The sequence below is a fragment of the Lepus europaeus genome, chromosome 5, assembly GCF_033115175.1.
Source record: "Lepus europaeus isolate LE1 chromosome 5, mLepTim1.pri, whole genome shotgun sequence".
NCBI classification, from domain to species: Eukaryota; Metazoa; Chordata; class Mammalia; order Lagomorpha; family Leporidae; genus Lepus; species Lepus europaeus.
In genome coordinates this window covers 116,376,581-116,399,492 of record NC_084831.1, presented here as the reverse complement: position 1 = coordinate 116,399,492, position 22,912 = coordinate 116,376,581, and the positions used below count along the sequence as shown (strand labels likewise).

Here is a 22,912-nt window from a genome sequence, read left to right as displayed (position 1 = left end):
GTTTCTCCATTGCATAGGTACAGTGATCACCTGGTGACTGATGAGCAGATCAGGTAGTACCACCTTTGTTAGAGCTGATCTGATGAGTCAATTTAAAAAGCCACTGAGCAGACAAATGAGTATGAAGTTGCTTCTCTAGATGCACTCAGATCAACACTGGTTTCGAGAGTACATCTCTCTTTTTAAGATGTATTTATTTTATTGAAAAGCAGAGTGGGAGAAAAAGAGGGAGAGACAAAGTAGGAGAGAGATCTTCCATTCATTGGTTTACTCTCCAATTGGCAGCCACAGCCACAGCTAGGCCAGGCTGATGTGAGGAGCCAGGAACTCCATTCTGGTCTCCTCCTTTAAGTGGCAGGGGTCCAAGTACCTGGGCCATCATTCACTGCCTCCCAGGAGCATTAACAGGAAGCTGGATGGAAAGCGTGGAGTATCCATGACTGCAACCAGTGCTCTGGTATGGGATGTGGGCATCCCAGGCTGTACCACAACACCTGCCCCTACATCTCTCCCTTCCAGAAAAGAAAGGCAAGCCCTGGGAGGGAATAACTTGAAGTGGGCTTCTAACATAGCCAGAGGATATGGTCCTTCAGGGTGCCAGGGTATTTTTGTATTACAAGAGAAGAAAGAAAACATCATGGATAGTAAACTGCGAGTGTAGGTTAAATAAATGTACGGACAAAATCTGGACACAAGGATAGCTGGCTCATTTGTATACCCAACAAAGATAACTATGTTACACAGGTGCAGAAAGCATTAACAAATGTATTCCTGAGCCTCCTACTACTTATTTAAGTTGACTTGAGGAAGACATATGAAAAAAAAATCCTTTTAAGTATCTCTGATATTTTTTCCTTTTTACTCATTTCCCTAGTGAATCTTATAAAAGTAAATGCTCTGATGAGCCCAATGGTAAAATATCCAGCAAATCTTTTAAAAAGGATGCTGGAGCTAAGTGGAACAGAGAAGTCTGATGCTTTGTGCATATCTCCCTGTGTTCTGTGATTCACCATAGCAACCAAAAGCATTAATTAATGCAGACAGTAAACATTAGAAAGCAGCAGCCAATTCATACTGTGTCTAGATATACAAGGACACCCTGAGAACTCAACCCATTTATATCCCATTTTGTTAGAAAAATAAATTAAAACATTTTGGGGACAAGTGTATGGTACAGTGATTAAGATGCTGCTTGGGACACCCGCATCCCACACTGAAATGCCTGGGTTTGAATCCCAGCTCTGTGTTTCTAATTCCAGCTTCCTGCTAATACGCACTCTGGGAGATATCAGTAGTTGAGTCCCTGCTACCCATGTTAGAAACCTGTACTGAATTCCAGAATCCTGGCTTCATCCTGGCCTAGCCTTGGTTGTTGTGGGCATTTGGAGAGTGAGCCAGCAGATGGAAGATTTCTGTCTGTCTCTGTCTCTCTTTCAGATAAAAAAATTAAAAGAAAATTTTTTTCACATACAGTATTTTTGGAAATTATTTCTGTATGTGGATAAGCGGAAAAATAAATGTTCAGAAGGCAACATTTTATTTACTTTGTGACCATTATACTTATGCCCAAAATTTAAGTTTTTAAATTTATTTATAGATGACAATGTTCTTATGAGCTTTTACTAAAGAAAAAAGTCAGTGAAAAAGATGACTGTTGCTTTTATAGAAATGAAGACTCTACTAAGTTTGGGCACATGTGAAAAGTTTTCCTTTTTGAATTGACTGATTCTGGAATGCAGAATCATACAGCTCAATTTTCTCATTAAATGGAAAAGTTTTTTTTAAAGAGATTTATTTTATTTATTTGAAAGACAGTAAAAGAGAGAGGTAAAGCCAGAGAGAGAGAGAGAGGTTTTCATCCACTGGTTTACTCCCCCAAATGACTGCAATGGCCAGAGCTGAGCTGATCTGAAGCTAGGATCCAGGAACTTCTTCTGGGTCTCCCACGTGGGTGCAGGACCCAGGGACTTGAGCCATCTTCTACTGCTGCTTTTCCAGGCCATAGCAGGAAGCTGGATCAGAAGTGGAGCAGCCCGGACTCAAACTGGTGACCATATGGAATGCCAGCATAGCAGACTGTGGCTTTAACCCTCTGTGCCACAGCACCGGCCACCAGAAAAGTTGTTTTTATCATACACAAGAAAATTCTAGAGCAAAAAAAAAAAAAAAAAAAAACTGGCCTGAGAAATAGGATATGTGGGAATCCCATCTGCAGAAGAAAGATCAGACCTAATTTGTGGATATAGCTATGCTGCCAAGCAGGTTAACCACTAATTTAATAGCTAAGGGCTGGAAACTTTCTACAAGTGTTCTGGTTTTGCAAAGTTGTGTTCTTGCCACAACTCCTTTGATACTTTCTAATATTCTGACAGCAACAAAACCAAGAAGTTCAATCATGATGAGACTTAGATTATCCCAGAGATGACTAAGATCAATGTGATGATCCGGGGCCGAGAGAGTGGCCATAGCTATAGTGGGGCCAAGCGGATGCACAGCCAAAATACTGTACAGAGCTATTCACAACCTGCAGAAAGCTAAATTTTTGGTAGTATAAACTAAATTTATTCTCTTGCTCAAATTTTTCCAACTAAAATTTTGGTATACTAACTGTTGTAGATGTCTACATATTTTAGCAAAAATCTGTTAGACAACTACTATTTGTAAAGCACAGTGTTAAATGTGAAAATTCCAAAGATGAATAAAACATAATTCTTACTTTAAGATTATAATATCTAACATAATAGCCAATGGGAAGGATAGATATGTATATGATTAACTACTATCTCAACATGCAGAGGTAACACCTATTAACAATTTTTTACTTATTTTCATAGTTACTATATACACACATTGGTGCTTATACATATACATATATATATGTGTAGTGTATATATATATAGTCAAATACTTATTTCTTTATATATGTGTATATAGTTGCATTTATGCTTCTATAATTGTTTTTAAATGAAAGGAATATAATAGCATCTAACTTTTATATCCAATATAAGGAAAGAAAAACAGAAAGTTTTGCATATCACCTTATGAAGAGTTATGTCATGTTAAATATAGAATTCATAGTATTATATACTGCAATTTAGAAAACTATTATATTAATGAATATCTACTGTGTCCCCAGTATTTTTGTTTTTACAAATAATGTTTTGGTGAACAAACATGCATAACCTTTGTGTATTGTGCAAGGATATCTACATGATCAACTTTTAAACGTGGAATTGTTAAGTAAGAGTCTTTTCAAGCCCTCTGCAGTCTTTCTTCAGTTAAGCAGGGCCAAGGGGTGGCATAGGTCTTCTTTGGTCCCCATTATAGTTTCATAACCACTTTTCTCCTTTCTTCCTTCAAATTTTTCACTGTTTTAGAAGTCCTTGGGACTTGTGCTGTGGTGTAGTAGGTTAAGCCTTAGCCTGCAGTGCTGGTATCCCATATGGGTGCCGGTTAGAGTCCTGGCTGCTGCACTTCCAATCCAGCTCCCTGCTAATGCACCTGAGAAAGCAGCAAACGATGGCCCAAGTACTAGGACCTCTGCCACCCATGTGGGAGACCCAGATGAAGCTCTTGGCTTTGGCCTTGCCCAGCCCCAGCTGCAAGTGGGAAGTGTTCCCTCTCCCTCCCTCTCTCTCTCTCTCCTCTCTATCTCTGCCTTTCAAAAATAAATGAATAAATCTTAAAAAAAGTAAAAAAAGAAGCCCATAACCCATAATGCACTGTGACCTCCTTTCCTGCCACTGTTATTCACTGAAGATGTCATCTCTGCTCACTGAGATCCTTTCACTGCTTCACCTTTCAGGGTGCTCAGTGACGCTGACACCAACGTGGGCAGCTCATCCGACACCCTTATCTAGTGTTGCAGTGACCACCGCTTCCATACTTCACCACCCCCATCCATGGATACAACCTGAACTGGTTGTATGCACTGGAAGAGCATTACAAGCACCTCCACAGCTCAGGAATCCAAGATCTTTCTCTAGGAACCACTTCTCAACTTCTTTGTTGTTGCTGTTTATTAGAGATGTATTTATTTGAAAGGCAGTTGGAGTTCCCAGCTTCTGGCTTCAGCCTGGTCCAGCCCCAACCACTCAAGTCAGTCAGGGAGAAAACCAGCAGATGGGAGATCTCTCTTTCTCTCTCTGTGTGTGCAATTCTGCCTTTCAAATAATTAAATAAATAAATAAATTTTAAAAGAGAAATGTATTTGGTGCAAAATAGTTTTGAAATCCATAGAAAGGAGTCTTTAAAAACTTTGTGGAAAAGGTATATTATGAAAACTATGCATGGGTTTCAGAATTTTGTCACACCAAAATAAATTTATCCTTTAATTCATTTTTCCATGAACTTTTAAAATTATCTTTGTATTTCTCTTTGTTGGATACTTTTCATTAGATTACAAATAAACGCCCACATTTCTTTTAGATACCATCTCATTTTTCTACTTCCTTTATACAAAAATTCTTAAAGTGTGTTATATACATTTGCCATTTTATCTTATATCCTGCACTTTTCTGGAATGTGGTTTCCAACCTCACTGAAATGTGGGACTGAGACCATGAAGGGCCTTCACATTACCAAGCGATGACCTCCTTGCTTTCCACATCTTCTTCACTTCTCGGAAGGCTGGACATGGGTTCCCACTCACTGTTTGGCCTTTCGGGGGCTGTGCTCTCCTGGTTTCCCTCCTGCTTTTTTGCTTTCTCCTCCATCTCCACTGCTAGCCTGCATCTTCTACTCAGTGCTCCACCTTGGGCTTTCTTCTTTTCTCTTTCTATGCGTTCTCCTTAACTGATCTATGGCTTTCAACATCACTAATAGCTTGTCAACTCCCAAATTTAGCACATGATTCCCCCTTGGTTATTTAACAGGCAACTCCAATTTAACAACAAAACTCTACTTCTCTTCAAAACCCAAGAGTTATCCTTGACTTCCCTCTTACCCTTGCTCATCAGTCTGCTCCATTAAAGAAGTCTATTTAGCCTACCCCTTGCTGAGTCTCGTTGTCAAGCCATTTTCATTTCTTACCTGGACTATTGCAGCTGCCTCCTCAGTAATCTCCCTGCTTCTACTTTAGCCTCCAATAGTCCTTTCTCCCCACAAGGTGATCTTTTAACAGTGTTCAGTTCATGTCACTTACATGCTTAAAGCTCTTCAATAGTTTCCTATGACATTTAAAATTAAAAAATAAAACAAAAAAACCAGAAAACCTTTTCACCAGGCCTACAAGACCCTAGGCGATCAGCCCTGCTTATCTTCTCAACCTCTTATTTCCTTCTGCCTTACCTACTATGTGCAGCCACATGGGCCCCTTCTGTTTCACCAACTTGCCAAGCTCTCTCTCTTCAAGGTCTTTGCTCTGGGGTTCCCTCTGTGTAGGATACTTTTCTCCTCATTGCTCTGTGAATGGCTCTTTCTTGTAACTAAAAATTCATCTTAAATATCACCTCAGAAAAGTGCTCCACATAAAGTAGCCCTTGCACCCCACAGTTTCTTGGTAGTTTATTACCTTATTTATTCCCTTGATAGCACTTCTCACCAGATTATTTATTTGCTTGTTTTCTCTCTGGCTCCTTTGTGCAAGTCCCATGAGGGTAGGTACCTTGTCTTTCCTACTCTTCTGTTTCCTCAGCATCTACAACAGTTCTTAATACATTGAAAGTATTCAGTAAACATCTTTTGTATAAAAGGATGAAGCAATTGAATACTAATTACATACAAGGGAATGGCAAAAAATTGGTGGGAAGAGGAACTAAAACACAATCTGCATTTTCCACAAACTTTTTTAAGGTACCCTTGTACATATTTAGGTTATAGTAACATGCTAACAGAGAACTGATAAATTGTACTTTGTTGGAAAAGCATCATTTTGAGCTTCATTTAGAAATGAATCATGCAAATTAGAAAGATTTGCTGTTGGGGGTTGATGCTGTGGTGTGATGAGGAAAGCCGCCGCCTGCAGTGCCAACATCCCATATGGACACCGGTTCAAGTCCCAGCTCCTTCTCTTCTGATTAGGCTCTCAGCTATGGCCTGGGAAATTAGTAGAAGATGGCCTAAGTCCTTGGGCCCTTGTGCCAGAGTGGGAGACTCTAAGGAAACTCCTGGCTCCTGGCTTCAGATTGGCTCAGTTATGGCCATACCAGCCATTTGGGGAATGAACAAGTGGATGTAAGACTCTCTCTCTCTCTGCTTCTGCCTCTCTAACTCTGTCTTTCAAATAATAAGTAAATAAATCCAAAAAAATAAAAAATAAAGAAGAAAGATTTGCTGTCGGGTACTAACCATACAAATACATTCTTCTGGTAGCCCACAACTTTTCCCTTTAAAACAGTAAGTGGTCAATTTCCATTTCAGTCATTCTAATATAAAAGTCATAAGCAAATTAACATTTTCAGTTTTATCACATTAATAAGAAGGCTCAAGAATAGAGAGTCACATTTTTCAAAAGGTCTCTCAGATGGGAGAATAACTTTGGGCTGGTTTTCATTCTTCCTACTGAGCTGACATTTCTGTAACTTGATGCCAAGGTCCTTAAACATTTTATCTGAATGAATGTACTCGCTGGATTTAACACTAGATGTTCTGCCTCTGAACCTTGGATTTTTTATAAATGATTTTTTTCTGTTCCATACCGAATTGCAGAGATTTTTTAAAAAGGGACAAAGTGAAAAAATACACTTTGCCATATAATGAGTCATCCACTTTTCCCCCTTTCAGAAATCCATTATATTTAGAAAACACATCCAAAACCCTTAGATTATCATTAGCTGAAATAACAGAAGAATTATACCAATGATAAATTTTCACATTAATCTATCCAATAGAATTCAGTTATATATTTTAGGCCTTTTACAACATGTGGTCCAAATAAAAATATAAGAACATAATTTTTAAGTAGGTAGAATTTGTATATATTTAAAAATTCAGATTGGCCAAAGTTTTCTGGACAAGTTTTTTTTTTTTTACTAAAACCAAGAAACAGCTAATTGCTTTCTTTAGTTAATACTTGAAATGAAAGCCATCCTTTTTTCCTTTGCAACAAATGGTCTTTATTAATTAGGTCTCTCAGTGTGTGTGCTGGCCACATTTGGCAAAGTCCAGTCCTCACCAAAAATAGTAACAACCTGCTCTGGATGGCAACCAAGCAGCAAATCTATTTTTGGCTTTAATGTTTGAAACTCCAAATGCCAGATGCCATAGAACTGAACCTTAAATGGAATAAATAAACTATGCTGATACTAAAATACAGAATACAAGGATTTAGGGGTCTCTAAAACATCTGTTTTTTTATTCCAAAACAAATAATTGTTTCAGGCTTAGCAGGGGAATTCATATTGAAGGCTAACACATGTAAAACCAAAATAATCTGAGAAGTGAAACAAAACAGGGGAAGGAGTAGGTAGCAGAAAGATACAACCTCAGTTTTAGTCCCTAGTATTTCTCTAAATCTCCTCCTTGCTCTGTGTTTCTTGTTTTTATTGCTGATATCTTTTTTTTCTTACCTGTCTCTGAGTGTGCTGGGGCCTAGGTAAGGATAGAGATTTTCCTTCAGCTTTCCTTTGATGAGGTGGTCCAGGGTCTCATGCAGAAAAGGCTGGTGCTGTGTATACACATTTTCTACTCCCTAAAACAGAGGAAAAAGATTCTTTGTCATTTTGGGGAAACTACCAACCTAACAGCTACAAATCTTGTACTCACATTTGAAAAGGTCATTCACTCAATAGAGATTTCATAGGATAGCTTCAAATGGCAATTTTAGGAGATTTAAAAAATTATTTTAATCAACTAGAAATGTTCCAAACTCGTAAAAATATCCTGTACTTTAAGCCTAGATCTTGGAAAGAAATTTTTAAAATGGAATTGTTTAAATTCTTTTTTTTTTTTTTTTTTTTTTTTTTGACAGGCTGAGTTAGTGAGAGAGAGAGACAGAGAGAAAAGTCTTCCTTCTGTTGGTTCACCCCCCAAATGGCCGCTATGGTCGGTGTGCTGCGCCAATCCGAAGCCAGGAGCCAGGGGCTTCTCCTGGCCTCCCATGCGGGTGCAGGGCCCAAGGACTTGGGCCATCCTCCACTGCCTTCCTGGGCTACAACAGAGCTGGACTGGAAGAGGAGCAACCAGGACAGAATCTGGAGCCCCAACCAGGACTAGAACCCAGGGTGCTGGTGCTGGTGCTGCAGGCAGAGGATTAGCCAAGTGAGCCACTGCGCTGGCCTAATTGCTTAAATTCTTTATCATGTCCTCACTGACTCACCCTGTTGTGAAAATATTAAATGATAAGGAGGGCAAATAAAAGGAAAAGACCATGTAGAAAAAGAGATTGGAAACAGGAAAAATAAGAAAGGCTAGCAGATTAAACGTAATTTTAACTATTTTCAGGAAATACATTAGTATTTCTAAAAGATGAATAAACGTTTGCTTCATCTTTAATTTCCATCACAGGGAAACTACCTAGCAAAGCTTAGATTACAAACAAAAGGAGTAAAATAGCTGTGACTAACAGAACTGTTTGTCTTTTTACTCTTGAGTATTTCCTGGAAAGAGTTCCAATAACTTCCTGCTCATCTATTTGGTTCAATGCTCATCTTGCTTCAATATAGACAGCACTAAAAGAAAAAGCAGCTATCAAGAGAATATCTGCTCGAGCTCACTTAACTGACACAAGCACTAAATCAAAGCAATCCTAAGGACAGTCTGAAGATAGGATTCATTCACTCAGCCTTGGGGACTCCAGCTAGTTCTCACTGGGAAAGCAGGGAGGAGACATCTGTACCTTCAGTCCTTTGAGGAATTGTTTGGTAATAGCCACAGCATCTTTGGGGCTGAAGAGGTCACTGCCTCTGACCCGTTTACCACCATACTCAACAACCGCAGACACCAGCTATTAAAAAAAACAAACAATGTTTTATTGCTTAGGGATCAGGAAGTTCATTTCATAAGAAAATAACTAAGGAAATGATGACATGATAAGGCCATTGCACATTCTTAGAAATAAAAACAGTATGGTTTATTGATTTTTCAATTTTAGATCTAAGAATAAAACAACAGAGTTGGTTCCTTTGGTGAGTTTAATACATAAATTTGGTTACCTTTCGAAATTTCTCGGAAACACCTTTATTCCTGAGGTCCATCATCAGTCCTGGTAGACTGTTGCTGCTGTGTCGCTCATAATGTAGAGCATAAAGCATTACCAGGCGGGCGGCATCGAACTCCGTCACTTTGGGATTCTGCAGGAGCCTCTTCACATTCTGAAGAAAGGTAGAGCTGACATTTATCCCTGTTTCACTTGAGTGATCTGTCACATAAGGCCATAAATCTAATAATTATTAAATGGCTATGATACATCTGAGTTCACAAACGAGATTACTACTATGACAATGTACAATTCACGCATTTAGCAACTGTCTTAACTATTGGAAATTAAAAGCCTTTTGCCGGAGATAAGATCTAAATATGCAAATATATTCCCATTGTAATTGCTCTAGGACAAAAATGATTTAATAATAGATTTCCTCTTTCCTTTTCCAAGGGCTTAAATTGTAATTTCCTTGCTGAAATAAGGAATAAATACTATGGCTTCAATCAATAGAGCACACAACTGATTAGTTGACTTGCAAAACTCTACTGCTTCCTTCTAGTATTAGTGATTGATTGATGAAATGGAGACGAGCTGGTAGAATTTTATGTAGAGACTTACATATCCAAGAAGCACGAAAAATAACAACATGTATCAATATGATTGACAGAGACATGAGTATGTAATAGCATGTAATCTCCAAATTGAGTGTTATCTAAAGAGTCAGGTACTGACAGCAAAGGGAGCCAGAACAAATCACGCTTAGGTTTCGTCATTCTTCACATTAAGAAACTTCCACATAGTACAGAGTTCTGTTTATTATGCAGCAGACCAATTGAGTCCCCATAAAACAATATGCCAGGCACTGTTGGGGATACACAGATGAGTTAGCAACAATTCTTGTCCTGAGTGAATTCACAGACAACGGGTAAAGGAGGGTGAAACCAGTATAACTCATTCTGCTACAAGGTACTAAAATGTTCAAATACTTTAGCCCTAGGAGAGTGGTAAATATGGAGAGGGTATCAGTTTAACCCAGAAGGAAAGCTTTACCAAGTTGACAAAAAGGAGGAGGAGGAGGAGGAGAAAGACAGGGACAAGGAGAACAGCAAAGCAAAGCCTTCAGAAGTATTTTGTGCTAGAAGTATCCGGTTTTGTGGCTTCAGGAATTACTGTACTTGCCACTAGGTTAAACTGTCTGGGGGTGGGGCTGGCGCCGTGGCACAGTAGGTTAATCATCTGCCTTCGGTGCTGGCATCCCATATGGGCACCAGTTCTAGTCCTGGCTGCTCCTCTTCCAATCCAGCTCTCTGCTGTGGCCTGGGACAGCAGTGGAAGATGGTCCAAGTGCTTGGTCCCCTGCACCCACATGGGAGTCCAGGAGGAGGCACCTGGCTCATGGCTTCGGATCAGTGCAGCTCCAGCTGTGGCAGCCATTTGGGGAGTGAGCCAACAGAAAGAAGACCTTTCTCTCTGTCTCTCACTGTCTATAACTCTACCCCTCAAATAAATAAATAAAATCTAAAAAAAACCAAAACACCAAAAAACTGGAGGAGAGGCAAGTGCAAATGAAAAGGATGCAAAGCTATTTCACCATGTTAAAAAACAAAATAACAGCCAGTGCCGCGGCTCACTTGGCTAATCCTCTGCCTGCGGCGCTGGCACCGCGGGTTCTAGTCCCGGTTGGGGTGCCAGATTCTGTCCTGGTTGCTCCTCTTCCAGTCCATCTCTCTGCTGTGGCCCAGGAGTGCAGTGGAGGATGGCCCAGGTCCTTGGGCCCTGCACCCACATGAGAGACCAGGAGGAAGCACCTGGCTCCTGGCTTCAGATCGGCGCAGTGCACCGGCTGTAGCGGCCACTTGGGGGGGGTGAACCAACCAAAAAAGGAAGACCTTTCTCTCTGTCTCTCTCTCTCTCACTGTCTAACTCTGCCTGTAAAAAAAAAAAAAAAAAAAAAAAAAAAGAAAAAAACAAAATAACAACCAAAACTTGACTGATGAAAGCTACTCTCATAAGTATTGTTACTTTGGTGAAACTAGTGTCTATGAGAAGAAAACGGTTTCAAGGTCTTGTTATCTTAAAGAAAATGTGAGCTCCCAAAATCAAGCTGTAGAGAATGGACTGACTTAGTTTCCAGGTGCAAATGCCAGTGGAAATGTCACTGTGGCAGTACCTTTAGTAGGACTGTGATTATTTTGGATCCTGTTTACAAAGTAATATAGATTTTTTTTTTTTGACAGGCAGAGTGGACAGTGAGAGAGAGAGAGAGACAGAGAGAAAGGTCTTCCTTTTTCCGTTGGTTCACCCCCCCAAGTGGCCGCTATAGCTGGCACACTGCGCTGATCTGAAGCCAGGAGCCAGGTGCCTCTCCTAGTCTCCCACACGGGTGCACAGCCCAAGGACTTGGGCATCCTCCACTGCACTCCCGGACCACAGCAGAGAGCTGGACTGGAAGAGGAGCAACCAGGACAGAATCCAGCGCCCCAACTGGGACTAGAACCCGGGGTGCCGGTGCTGCAGGCTGAGGATTAGCCTATTGAGCTGTGGCGTTGGCCAGTTATATAGATTTGCTTCTTTTTCTAGTTATAGAGATTTTAAGTGGTCTGCTTATAACCCTACTTCTTCATAAAGCTTGCTTCTTTTTAGTGCATGATTTTGCAGAATGTGAGGTTTCTCAGGAAAAAATATGTGGTGGTGTAACAGAAACATATGTATGCAAAGAAACAAAGCAAAACAAAAAATTGACAATCAGTGCAATGAGGGAGAAAGATAAGTGAAAAGAAAGTACATCTTATTGTTGAGGAATCATGGAAGACTTCATGAAGGAGCTGACACTGACAAGAGACCCTGAAGAATGAGTAAGAGTTGGAGTTAGGGGCTGGCATTGTGGTGTAGCTGGTAAAGCTGCTGCCTGCAGTACCAGCATCCCATATGGGCGCCAGTTTGAGTCCCGGCTGCTCCATTTCTGATCCAGCTCCCTGCTAATGCACCTGGAAAAGCAGTGGAAGATGGTCCAAGTACTTGAGTCCCTGTACCCATATGAGAGACCCAGAAGAAGCTCCTGGCTCCTGGCTTTGGGTTGGTCCAGCTCTGGCCATTGTGGCCATTTGAGGAGTGAACCAGGGGATGGACTTCAAGGATGTCACAACTGCATGATACGGTACCATTTATAAATCCTTTCTCATACATTATCTCTTAACTACTTCACAGCAACCATGTTCAATGTCTGAAACTCTTTTGTCCATTCTAAATAGGGCTAAAGATGATATGGAGAGCCTCCTAAGTAGCTCTCAAGGAGCAAGCTCTTGGGGCTGGTGTTGTGGTACAGTGGATTAAGTTGTCACCTGTGATACCAGTATCCCATATGGGGCCAGTTCGAATCTCAGTTGCTCCTCTTCTGATCCAGCTCCCTGATAATGGCCTGGGAAAAGCAGTACAAGATGGCCCCAAGTGTTTGGGCACCTTCCACTCATGTGGGGGATCCGGATGAAGCTCCTGGCTCCTTGCTTTGGTCTGGCCCAGTGCTGGCCATTGCAGCCATGTGGCATCTGGGGAGTGAACCTGTGGCAGATGGAAGCTCTCTCTGTCTGTCTGTCTGTCCTCTCTCTCTCTCTCTCTTTCAAAATAAATAAATAAATCTTTTGAAAAGTAGCAAGGTCTGTGAGAGAGATCCCTATTATACTTCTCTGAGTTAATAGTCACTATGACCAAACTTAAGAGAATAGAAAGGAAGGCATTTTTCTTTTACAGGTTCAGACCCCACATTCATAGAATTTTCTTACTTTTCCACAGAGGACCCACAGAATACAGTCTATTTAGAATATCTGTTCACATGTTCCACTATTTTCTACTATAATGAAAGAATTTCTGAGTATAAATTGTTTATCAAGTATATATGCAGAATTTCATATGTATCTCAATCAACTTGACATAAATGTTTAAACTATTAAGAAATCCCACTTGAGATCTCTGCTGTCACTTCTCTTAATAGATCTAATGTTTCATTTTCCTGTTCTTGTAGTCACTCTCTTCTCACCTTAACTCTACTCAACTTCTGATCTGTCTCTGAGCTTTTCAGCAAATTTGAGAAAACCAAGTAAAGTAACTACACCTCCTCAAAACTGGTATGGAGATAGTCACAGACTATGTGCAATAGACTATGTGCAATCCGTTTGTGCTCTTCCTACTTGCTTCCTTTCTAGTTACCTTCATTTGGATCTTGACGCTAAGCTCTGTTTTCCAATTAAAAAAAAAAAAAATCCAGTCCTATTCTTTGCGACTTGGTACTGGTGTTTAGATTCCCTGGGTAGACTCTCATCTCTCCCTTGAGGACCTGGCCCAGATCTGACCTATCATTGCTGTGAATAGGCTGCTTTGCCTACCTATGAGCCTTTGGGACCCAGACCCATGATCTGCTGAGACTTATTTATTCCCTCAGGAAAAGAAACCTGTAGGTACAAGCTGAGCTCTTTTTGCTCTCTCAGCTACATCAGTTACTGGAGAAGCAGGCCCTTTTCGTCTGCCTTGATCCCATGTTATCCTTTGACTTTGTTTTGAACTGTTTCCCTCATGGCTACTTGACTTTTCAACTTGACAGACAGTGGCATACATTATTTTGAGATTCCAGGGCACTAACCAGAAAAGAGGGGGAAAAAAAAGAATCAGAGAAGCATCTAAGTAAATAGCAGGTGTGGGCTGCGTGGTCATATTTATTGCATATATAACTGGATTAAAGAACTAATTTTTTTTCTTCTCTTTTCTTATTAAATTTCCCATAAGCCTTGTGAATATCAAGAGAGGAAAATACACTGTCACATAGTAACAATGACTGTGTAAGGAGTAAAACAGAAAACTATTGTTTACTTAAGAAGATAGGATTCAAAAACCTTGCACTGAACTCTAACTGTGTAGGCCTAATCAAGGAACAGGAAAAGAAGAACATACTGTCTTTCGAGGTCAAGTTTCCAAAAGGAACTAACATCTGCTCATGAGATATCAGTGAGAAAACAATTATTTTCTGATAGATTCTCCCATTGTTTCTGGCTGACCACTTTTCTGTTTTCTTCTATCAAAACCATGAGGAAGCATTTCAGCATGAAAAAATGTTTATGACATATATATATTTTAACTCGCTGCACCACAGCTCAGGCTCCGAAATACATATATTTTTAAACTATTGTATAATCACTGAAGAACTTAATTAAAGATAGTCTCCATTTCTTGCTTCAGTTCAACTTAAAGAACAGGTTTCTTCCTTTGTTATCTACTATCATACTAATGTAGCAACAGTTAATGAATAAAACAACAAATCAACAGAGCTGAGCATTTGGTCTAGCAGTTAAGATGCTGCTTAGGACAACTGAAGACTGTGTTGGAGTGTGTAGGTTGGTCCACTTCTGTTCTAGCTCGCCACGGATGTACAACCTGGGAGGTAGCAGGTGATGGCTCATTTAGCTGGGTCTCTGCACCTACATGGGAGACCTGGACTGAGTTCTCAGCTCCTAGCTTCAACTTGGCTCAGCGCAGGCCAGGCCTTTGTGGACTTTTGGCTAATGGGCCAGCAGACTGGAATTCTATCTCTTTTTCTGTCTCTCTGCCTCTCAAACAAACCACCCCCCTCCACATTTTTTTTTTTTTTAAAGAAAATAGACTGCACCATCACATAATGATTATCATAATGGTCATATTTAATAGTTGTGGGAGGCTGTAAGTACAGGCACTGTATTAAGTATTTGTTCATTGCACCCTCATGACAGTCTTTGAGGTAAGGACCGTCATTTTTCCCAATTTTGAAGACAAAAAGATAAAACTTAGACTGCTTAAGAATCATTTTTAAACCCAAGCTATCAGAAATCCAGGCTTTTAGTCACTACTCTATATTCTTTCAAATAGAATTCTTCTTTCTCATTTTTCCAGAAAATATTTACTGAATTTTTGCTTTGTGTATTAACAGGATGATTTGAGATCTTTTATCCAAGGTCAAGAAAGAGATATAAAATAGACTGATTCCCCCCTTCACATGAAAAGCTGTGATAAGACACCATGGGCAGCAGTGAGGGTGAGGGGACCGCTTTTCTGTGGCTGTTTCTCTTTATGGTACGAAAATCTGCATACTGAGCAAGGGACTCTCCTCAAAGGACATGTGTTTCAATGGCAGTACATTTCTTTCTAAATCAAATTTTTGATAGCCTATAGGATAACTGGTTAGAAACGGCAGCAACTTAAAGATTAGGTCTTAGCAAATGTATGCAGTTTTTCTTACCATCACTTACTATTCAGTAAAGCAAATCTCATCTCTACTCAAAAACCTCAATTCATTGCTTCATGACGCATTATCATCTAAGGTCAAGCCGAGGAACGCCATAACCCATCTAGGAGTCAAGCCCCTGGCATCTACTTACCACGAACAAAAGTTCCCTTTATGGACTACTGTAATCATGTTGCCAAAGAAATCCTTTATGATGCAGGAGTCCAAATCTATTGCTTACCCATAAAACCTCAATACCCTCGACAAGAAAATCTTCAACAAAAGATCTTTTAAAATCATAAAGTGATCAAAATAGAGTTCACATTTTTAAATTATATACTTTTAAAGTGAAAAAAATAGAATTTCAGGCAAAGAATTATAAAAACTTTTTCTAGTTGCTTTCCATATGGTAGGGAGACACAAATAAAAATACTAAAATTTGCTAGTGATTAAGCTTAGTTCTATTGTTTTAAAGGAAAAAAATCAAACACAAGAACATTTAAATTTCGTTACAGGACTAAACTCTGTTTTTACGTAATAAGAGGAAGAAAATTCATTTTATTGAGATAAATATGAGGTAAAAAGTCTATGGAAATAGAATTAAAAAGTAAATTCATTTTTGTGTAAACATTTTTGAAATCTATGCATAGTTGTTTCATAATACATATTTTTCACAAATTTTTTAAAGACCTCTCATATAGGAACACTTCTAGAATTCCCACAAAGCAACTATAATCTATTAGTAGCAGTATTGTTTAAACTAAGTTGGTTAAAGTTAAATTCATTTTATATATATATATATGATTTATTTTATGTATTTGAAAGGCAGACTGACAGAGAGAGGGATAGACAGACAGAGAAGAGGAGCTTTCATCCTTTGGTTCACTCTTTTTTTTTTTTTTTTGACAGGCAGAGTGGATAGAGAGAGAGACAGAGAGAAAGGTCTTCCTTTTTTGCCGTTGGTTCACCCTCCAATGGCTGCTTCGGCCGGCGCATCATGCTGATCTGAAGCCAGGAGCCAGGTGCCTCTCCTGGTCTCCCATGCGGGTGCAGGGCCCAAGGACTTGGGCCATCCTCCACTGCCTTCCCGGGCCATAGCAGAGAGCTGGCCTGGAAGAGGGGCAACCGGGATAGAATCCGGCGCCCCAACCGGGACTAGAACCCGGTGTGCCAGCACCACAAGGCAGAGGATTAGCCTGTTAAGCCACGGCACCGGCCCCTTTGGTTCACTCTTAAATGGCTGCAATGTTTGCGGTTGGGCCAGGCCAAAGCCAGGAGCCTGGGTTCAGGCACTTGGGCCATCTGCTGCTGCTTTTCCAGGTGCATTAGCATGGAGCTGGATAGGAAGCATTGTAGCTGGGACTTGAACCAGCACTCTGATATGGAATGCTGCCATCACAGTCAGTGGCTTAATCTGTTGTGCTACAATGACAGCCCACAATACATCCTTACAAAAGATACATCTAGTGAATAAGAAAGGAGTGGGTGCTTGGCACAGTAGTTAAGATTCTGTTTGGGATGCCCATATATCAGAATGCATGGGATCCATTCTCAGTTCTGCTTCTGATTCCAATTTCCTGATAATGCACTCCCTGGGTCCCTGCCACCCACGTGGGAGTCCTGGACTGTTACGGGCATTTTGGGAGTTAACCAGCTGAAAGAAGCTCTCTGTCTCTCTGTCTTTCCCTCTCTCTGTCATTCTGCTTTTCAAATAAAAGAACGAGTCTTCAGATTCTGATCTGGAACAATCTGTGACATACATGATTAAGTAAAAAGATAAAATGTAGTGCAGTAGTAATGCTACCATTTGAATTAAGAGAGAGAGAGAGAGAATAAGAGAGTGAGAGACACAACCTTGTATATATATGGAATAAGTAAGGATGCATAAGAAACTATTAATTGACTCAATTTTTTCTATATTTCTCTTTCACCAAATACTTATATTATCTAAGAATTAGAACTGAACACAATTTTAAAAACAATAAAATCAGTCTAAAGAACCGAGAGTTCTTTGTGAAGATTTGGGAACATGGGGACAAAAAGTAATACTGATGACAGAGCACTTTACATAAATATAAAGCAAATAGCATCTTTTTGATTTTCAAAATGGTGCAGTTTTCTGGAAATTTTGATAAACATTTTAAAAATTTAAAAAAAAGCAAGTATAAATCCTGGGAAATATTGTGGTATGACTAGAGGATTCACAAGTGGATTTCTTTCTTTTAGTTATATAACCTATAAATGAAATTATGCTTAGAGGCAGGGAATCAACATTAACAAAGCACCTATCATACAAGAAGCATGTCTATCTCTCACCAAGTCCTCCTAGCAACCTGAAAGTTTGAAATCATTATCCATGAGGCTTAGGTGAAACAATTAATTTTCCTAAAGAAATTTTGATTAGTAGAGATAGGATACAAGCCAGGACAGCCTGGCTCTAAAACCTGTGTGGTTTTCATTATGCCAGGCTGGCTTACTTTATAAAATAAAGCAGAACTGCAAAAGGAAAAGAAAGAAACTAAGTTTTAGAGTATGGGATCTGAGGCTTGCATTGTGGTGTAGTGGGTAAGGCCGCCATATGTGCACCGGTTTGTGTCCCGGCTGCTCCACTTCCGATACAGCTCCCTGTTAATGTGCCTGGGAAAGCAGCAGAAGATCCCGAAGTGTTTGGGCCCCTGCCACCCATGTGAGAGACCTGGAAGAGGCTCCTGGCTCCTGGCTTCTGACTGGCCCAGCTCCAGCCATTGTAGCCAATTGGGGAGTGACCCAGTGGATGGAAGCTCTCTCTCTCTCTCTTTTCCTCTCTCTTTATAACTCTGCCTTTCAAATAAATAAATAAATTTTTAAAAATGGGATTCTATTAATAAGCAAATGTACTTGTTGTAAGTGGCTTAGACAGTACAAGATGGCCCAGGTCCTTGGGCCCCTGCACCCGCATGGGAGACCCAGAAGAAGCTCCTGGCTCCTGGCTTTGGATTGGTGCAGCTCCGGCTGTTGCAGCCATCTGGGGAGTGAACCAGTGGATGGAAGACCTCTCTCTTTCTTTCTTTCTCTCTCTCTCTCTCTCTCTCTCTCTGCCTCTCCTCTCTCTCTGTGTAACTGTGACTTTCAAGTAAAATAAATAGATCTTAAAAAAAAAAAATAAGTGGCTTAGAAATGGCTGTCTCCCAAAGGACTCTTATTACTAAATGACTTGTTAGTGATACCACACTTTGTCATTTCTCAGGAACCTTGGAATTATCTATTTGTTCTCTTTCTGACTTTGGTTTTGTCAATTTTAAAGCATCCTTACTAGATTAAATTTCCCAAAATACTGCTTTCATCATATCAACTTTCTACATAAGAGTCTATGTTAGGTCTTTTTGCCTGCCTCAGCAAATACAAATTCCTCTTACAAGCTTCTTCATAAACTGGTTCCTGTTTACCAATTCAATTTTATCTCTTCCACACCCACTCTCCACAGGTCAAACTGCTTATTATTTCCTGCACACTTATGCATCTTTGCTTTTGCTGTTGTTATTCCTGACTGAAATACTCCTTCAAATTCTCTTCATTCTTTATGGTTCATCTTAACACTACCTTTGCTAAGAAACTCTTCCTAATAGCTGCAAATCCTTTTATAGTATCACAATTTTGACTTAGCTAAATATATCTTGAAATATTACCTAACAATTTCTCATGCTTCAGCTTCTTAAATTAAAATATTTTAAAAATTCTTTTGTTTGAGAAAGAGAGAGAGGGAACACATGTGAGAGATCCCACCTACTGGTTTACTCCTCAAATGTCTGCAACTGCCTAACCTAGGCGAGGCCAGGTTGCAGCCAGGAGTCAGGGACTCAATCCAGGTCACCTAAGTGGGTGGCAGAAACCCAGTTATTTGAGTCATCACTGATACTCTCAGGTCTGCATTAGCAGATAACTGGAGTCAGGAGTTAGAGGTGAGTATCAAACCCAGGTAGTCAGATATGGGACACAAGCATCTTAACCCAGTGTCTTAATTGCTAGGTCAAATTTTGTCTCTTCAATGATACTCTAAATTTCTTGAGGGCAGGTATCATTATGACACTTTTCTTTGAAATCCTCTGGTAGCTTCCATCATTTTATGATTAAAGTCTAATTTCTTTTCAGTGGCTACAACCTGATCCCAACCTGTCTTCCTAATTGACCTAAGACCACTCCTCATCTTGCAACTTCCAATAGTTACACTGAACTATTAACTATTCTGTTTATACACACACACACACACACAAGTGCGCAGGTGCCTTCCCTCCCATTACCACGCCTGCATTCTGTCTGCTGCTGCTGTTTTCCCCTTCCCTACACTTGGTATATTCCTACTTATTTATCCGTACAGAGTTCTAATGTCATTTAAGGTTTTTTTTTTTTTTTTTTTTAGATTTATTTATTTATTTGAAAGAATGAGAGAGAATGAGAGAGAGAGAGAGAGACATCTTCCATCTGCTGGTTCACTCCACAGATAGCCACAATGGCCAGGCCTGAGCCAGGCCAATGCCAGGGGCCGGCAGCTTTATAATGGGTCTCACATGTTGGGTGGCAGGTGGCCAAACACTTAGGCCATCTTCCGCTACTTTCCCCAGGCCATTTGTAGGGAGTTGGATAAGAAGTAAAGCATCCAGGACACGAATTGGTGCCCATAGGGGATGCTTGGTGCCATGAGCACAGTTTTATCCAATATGCCACAATGTTGGCCCCCTTATCTAAGAAATTCTAAGAAGCCTCATTCTTAGGGAAAACAGCTGTCTTTCTTCTGTAATTCTATATCCCTTTGTAAATACCTTCATTATAGCACTTATTGCTTGGTATTATACTCCCTGGTTTAACTTTCTTTCTCCTCTACTATAATATGAGTTCCTTGTGGGGAAAAAAACTGTATTTATCTTTGTACTCCTAAATCCTACAGCAGTATGTACATGTAATAGATATTCACATGTTTGTGGAATGATAGACAGATCTTGCATAATTTTTTTAAAACTTAGATAATATTGCCGGCGTGGCGGCTCACTAGGCTAATCTTCCGCCTGCAGCGCCGGTACTCCGGGTTCTAGTCCCGGTTGGGTTCTGTCCCGGTTGCTCCTCTTCCAGTCCAGCTCTCTGCTGTGGCCTGGGAGGGCAGTGGAGGATGGCCCTGGTTCTTGGGCCTTGCACCCACATGGGAGACCAGGAGGAAGCACCTGGTTCCTGACTTTGGACTGGTGCAGCGCGCTGGCCGTGGTGGCCGTTTGGGGGTGAACCAACGGAAGGAAGACCTTTCTCTTTCACTGTCTAACTCTGCCTGTCAAAAAAAACTTAGATAATACATTGTAATATATAACTTTTAAAGGATGCCCAATAACCCTGTGAGGTAAGTACTCATGTTGTTATGCCTATTTCACAAATGAGAAAACTGGCTCAGAAATTATGTCAACAGCTTCAGGTCACAAAGACAGTAAGTGGTAAACCAAATACTAAAATTCAGACTTTCTGATTTTAGTCTAGCTCTTTCTAGTAGACTAAATAAACTGACTAAATCCTTGGGGAATGCATATTACACTTTTCCTGCGGTTCTTAGTACATATTTATCTTAAGTAATATTCCTTTGCATTCTTGTGTCAACTCCTTAGTAGACTAAACTCCATGTTGGTGAAGGATTACTTGCCTTGGTATCTCTTGGTCTGCCTGACACAGTGTCTTACACATAGTAGGTGCTCATCAAATTGGACTGACCTGGAGAGCACTAGAATGGTCATTTTGACAGGCTAGTTCTTGTTCAACCTCTGAAACTTCCAGCAGATTCCGTTCACTGACCAACCGAGACAGTTCTCCAACTACTGTCACATGCTTCGACACAGTGCCAGACATCTTCTTAAACTGTGGATAATTCTCAACAAAGGCCTGCCATGGAAAAAACATCAATAAGAAGTTCTGTTATTCTCTGACAGAGGATATGTAGGTATAAAGAAGAGGAAAAAAGCAGCAGGATTGTTTTTTGCCTGGACTAAGGTACCTACAATTCCCAATCACAATGCATTTTGTTATGTTTAAGAAGAGAAGAGCTGGTGTGTCAGCTGACTGCGTCTTTAGTCCAGATATGACCGAAGAAAGGAAGAAGCACACAGGTTATTATGACATTTTCAGTAAAGAGAGACATTACAGAAAACATGTATCAAGCCAAACAGCATAAATTACGGTAGAAATCGGAGCCAGAAGATTCCAGAAATGTTGCTTACATGAAAAGTTCCAAAGTCTCAAATGTTAGTAATCCACGTACATGTTCAATTTACCTTCATGTCTGCTATTGATTCTAGTTTTTGCTGTTCTTTTGGTTTCTTCTTCTGAAAGTCTTCCATGAGACTCTTTATATTACTACCGATTTCAGCAAAGTTTAGGTACATATTCTGTGAAAAACAAAGTTGGAAGCATAGTTCATCAACTAGCCAGTGACTTTCAGAAAATTTAAAAGAAGTGAAAAATAATCCCGAATACAGAATTGAAGGGCAGGAAAATTCCATTCTAATTACCAAATTTGGACATTAGCCAGGACACTGGTGATGAATATCATTACTATCCTCACAAAGAGCTAGTAGAAGGGACAGAAGTAAGTAACTATGTGATCTCTACAAAAAACATATTGTTAAAGGTCAGAATCCAAGTCTTCTGCCTTCCCTTGAGACACAGCCTATTTATAGGAAGTCTCCACCATCCTTTCACTTGAAATCCCATTCCTGCCCCTATTCTAATAAGCCAATATTTGTCTCCTTACATAAAAACAATTCAAAAAATTTAAAAACCACCTACATTAGCGTAGAATTCATCATTTTCAGCAGACAGCACGACCTCTCTTAAGTCTTTACTGATTCCTGGCACTCTGGAAAGGTCAATCCGATTGTTGTTTATTCCTAGCAGCTCATGGACCATGGCCTGATATGTCCACTAAATATAGAAGTACGGTAAGAAAAAAAAAGGTAACTGACAAAACATGGAAATAGTACACGTTTAGGAAAACAAAAATTGATAACATTTTTAGTAACTAGTCTGCTTTACATGGAGATTCTCTAGTTCAAATTTTTAATACTTTGTGCTATAATAAACATTAAGATTCTCATTTTAATTGGTTAAATACTCAAAAGTCAAGATACTTTTAGATTTCACACTTTCGGAAGAAGGACAGAAGGATTAATATTCTTGATAGGAAGAAAACAAATTAGATCGTCATTAGTTCAACTCTTTGCCTGTGAATGAAGAGTATATTTTTGGCTTCACAGATAGGGCTATATTGGTACTGCAGTTACAAGCTGTACCGTTTCCTGTACGCGTCTGTGGTTTTCTGCAGCATGAGAAGTGTGTTCTTGCAGATCTGAGTGGTGCTATATTTATCCTGGGAACACTAATATTATCAGAAAAACCTTGTGAGTTGATCAAAATACTGGCATATTCAGAACCTTGCCTCTGAATTCATTTTGTTTTACGCTCTTAACCTAATATGAATTGTGAGGAAAGATTGATTTCCCATGTTACAAAATGGAAAGGAGAAATACCCAAATTTTACCTTTTTACCATTTATGGAGAATGAATTGCTCTTAGTCATA

At 39.9% G+C, this 22,912-nt stretch overlaps 1 protein-coding gene across 1 annotated transcript in view; it reads right to left on the bottom strand.

Annotated features, from left to right (window-relative positions):
• VPS45 (vacuolar protein sorting 45 homolog) overlaps positions 1-22,912 on the bottom strand; it is a 77,582-nt gene that overhangs the window by 38,909 nt on the left and 15,761 nt on the right. Inside the window, exons 8-13 of the mRNA XM_062192169.1 lie at positions 22,122-22,256; positions 21,608-21,721; positions 21,051-21,218; positions 9,093-9,251; positions 8,777-8,884; positions 7,509-7,630 (exon numbers count right to left, since the gene is read on the bottom strand). Coding sequence (XP_062048153.1) covers positions 7,509-7,630; positions 8,777-8,884; positions 9,093-9,251; positions 21,051-21,218; positions 21,608-21,721; positions 22,122-22,256 — 806 coding nt within the window. The remainder of the gene's footprint in view (positions 1-7,508; positions 7,631-8,776; positions 8,885-9,092; positions 9,252-21,050; positions 21,219-21,607; positions 21,722-22,121; positions 22,257-22,912) is intronic.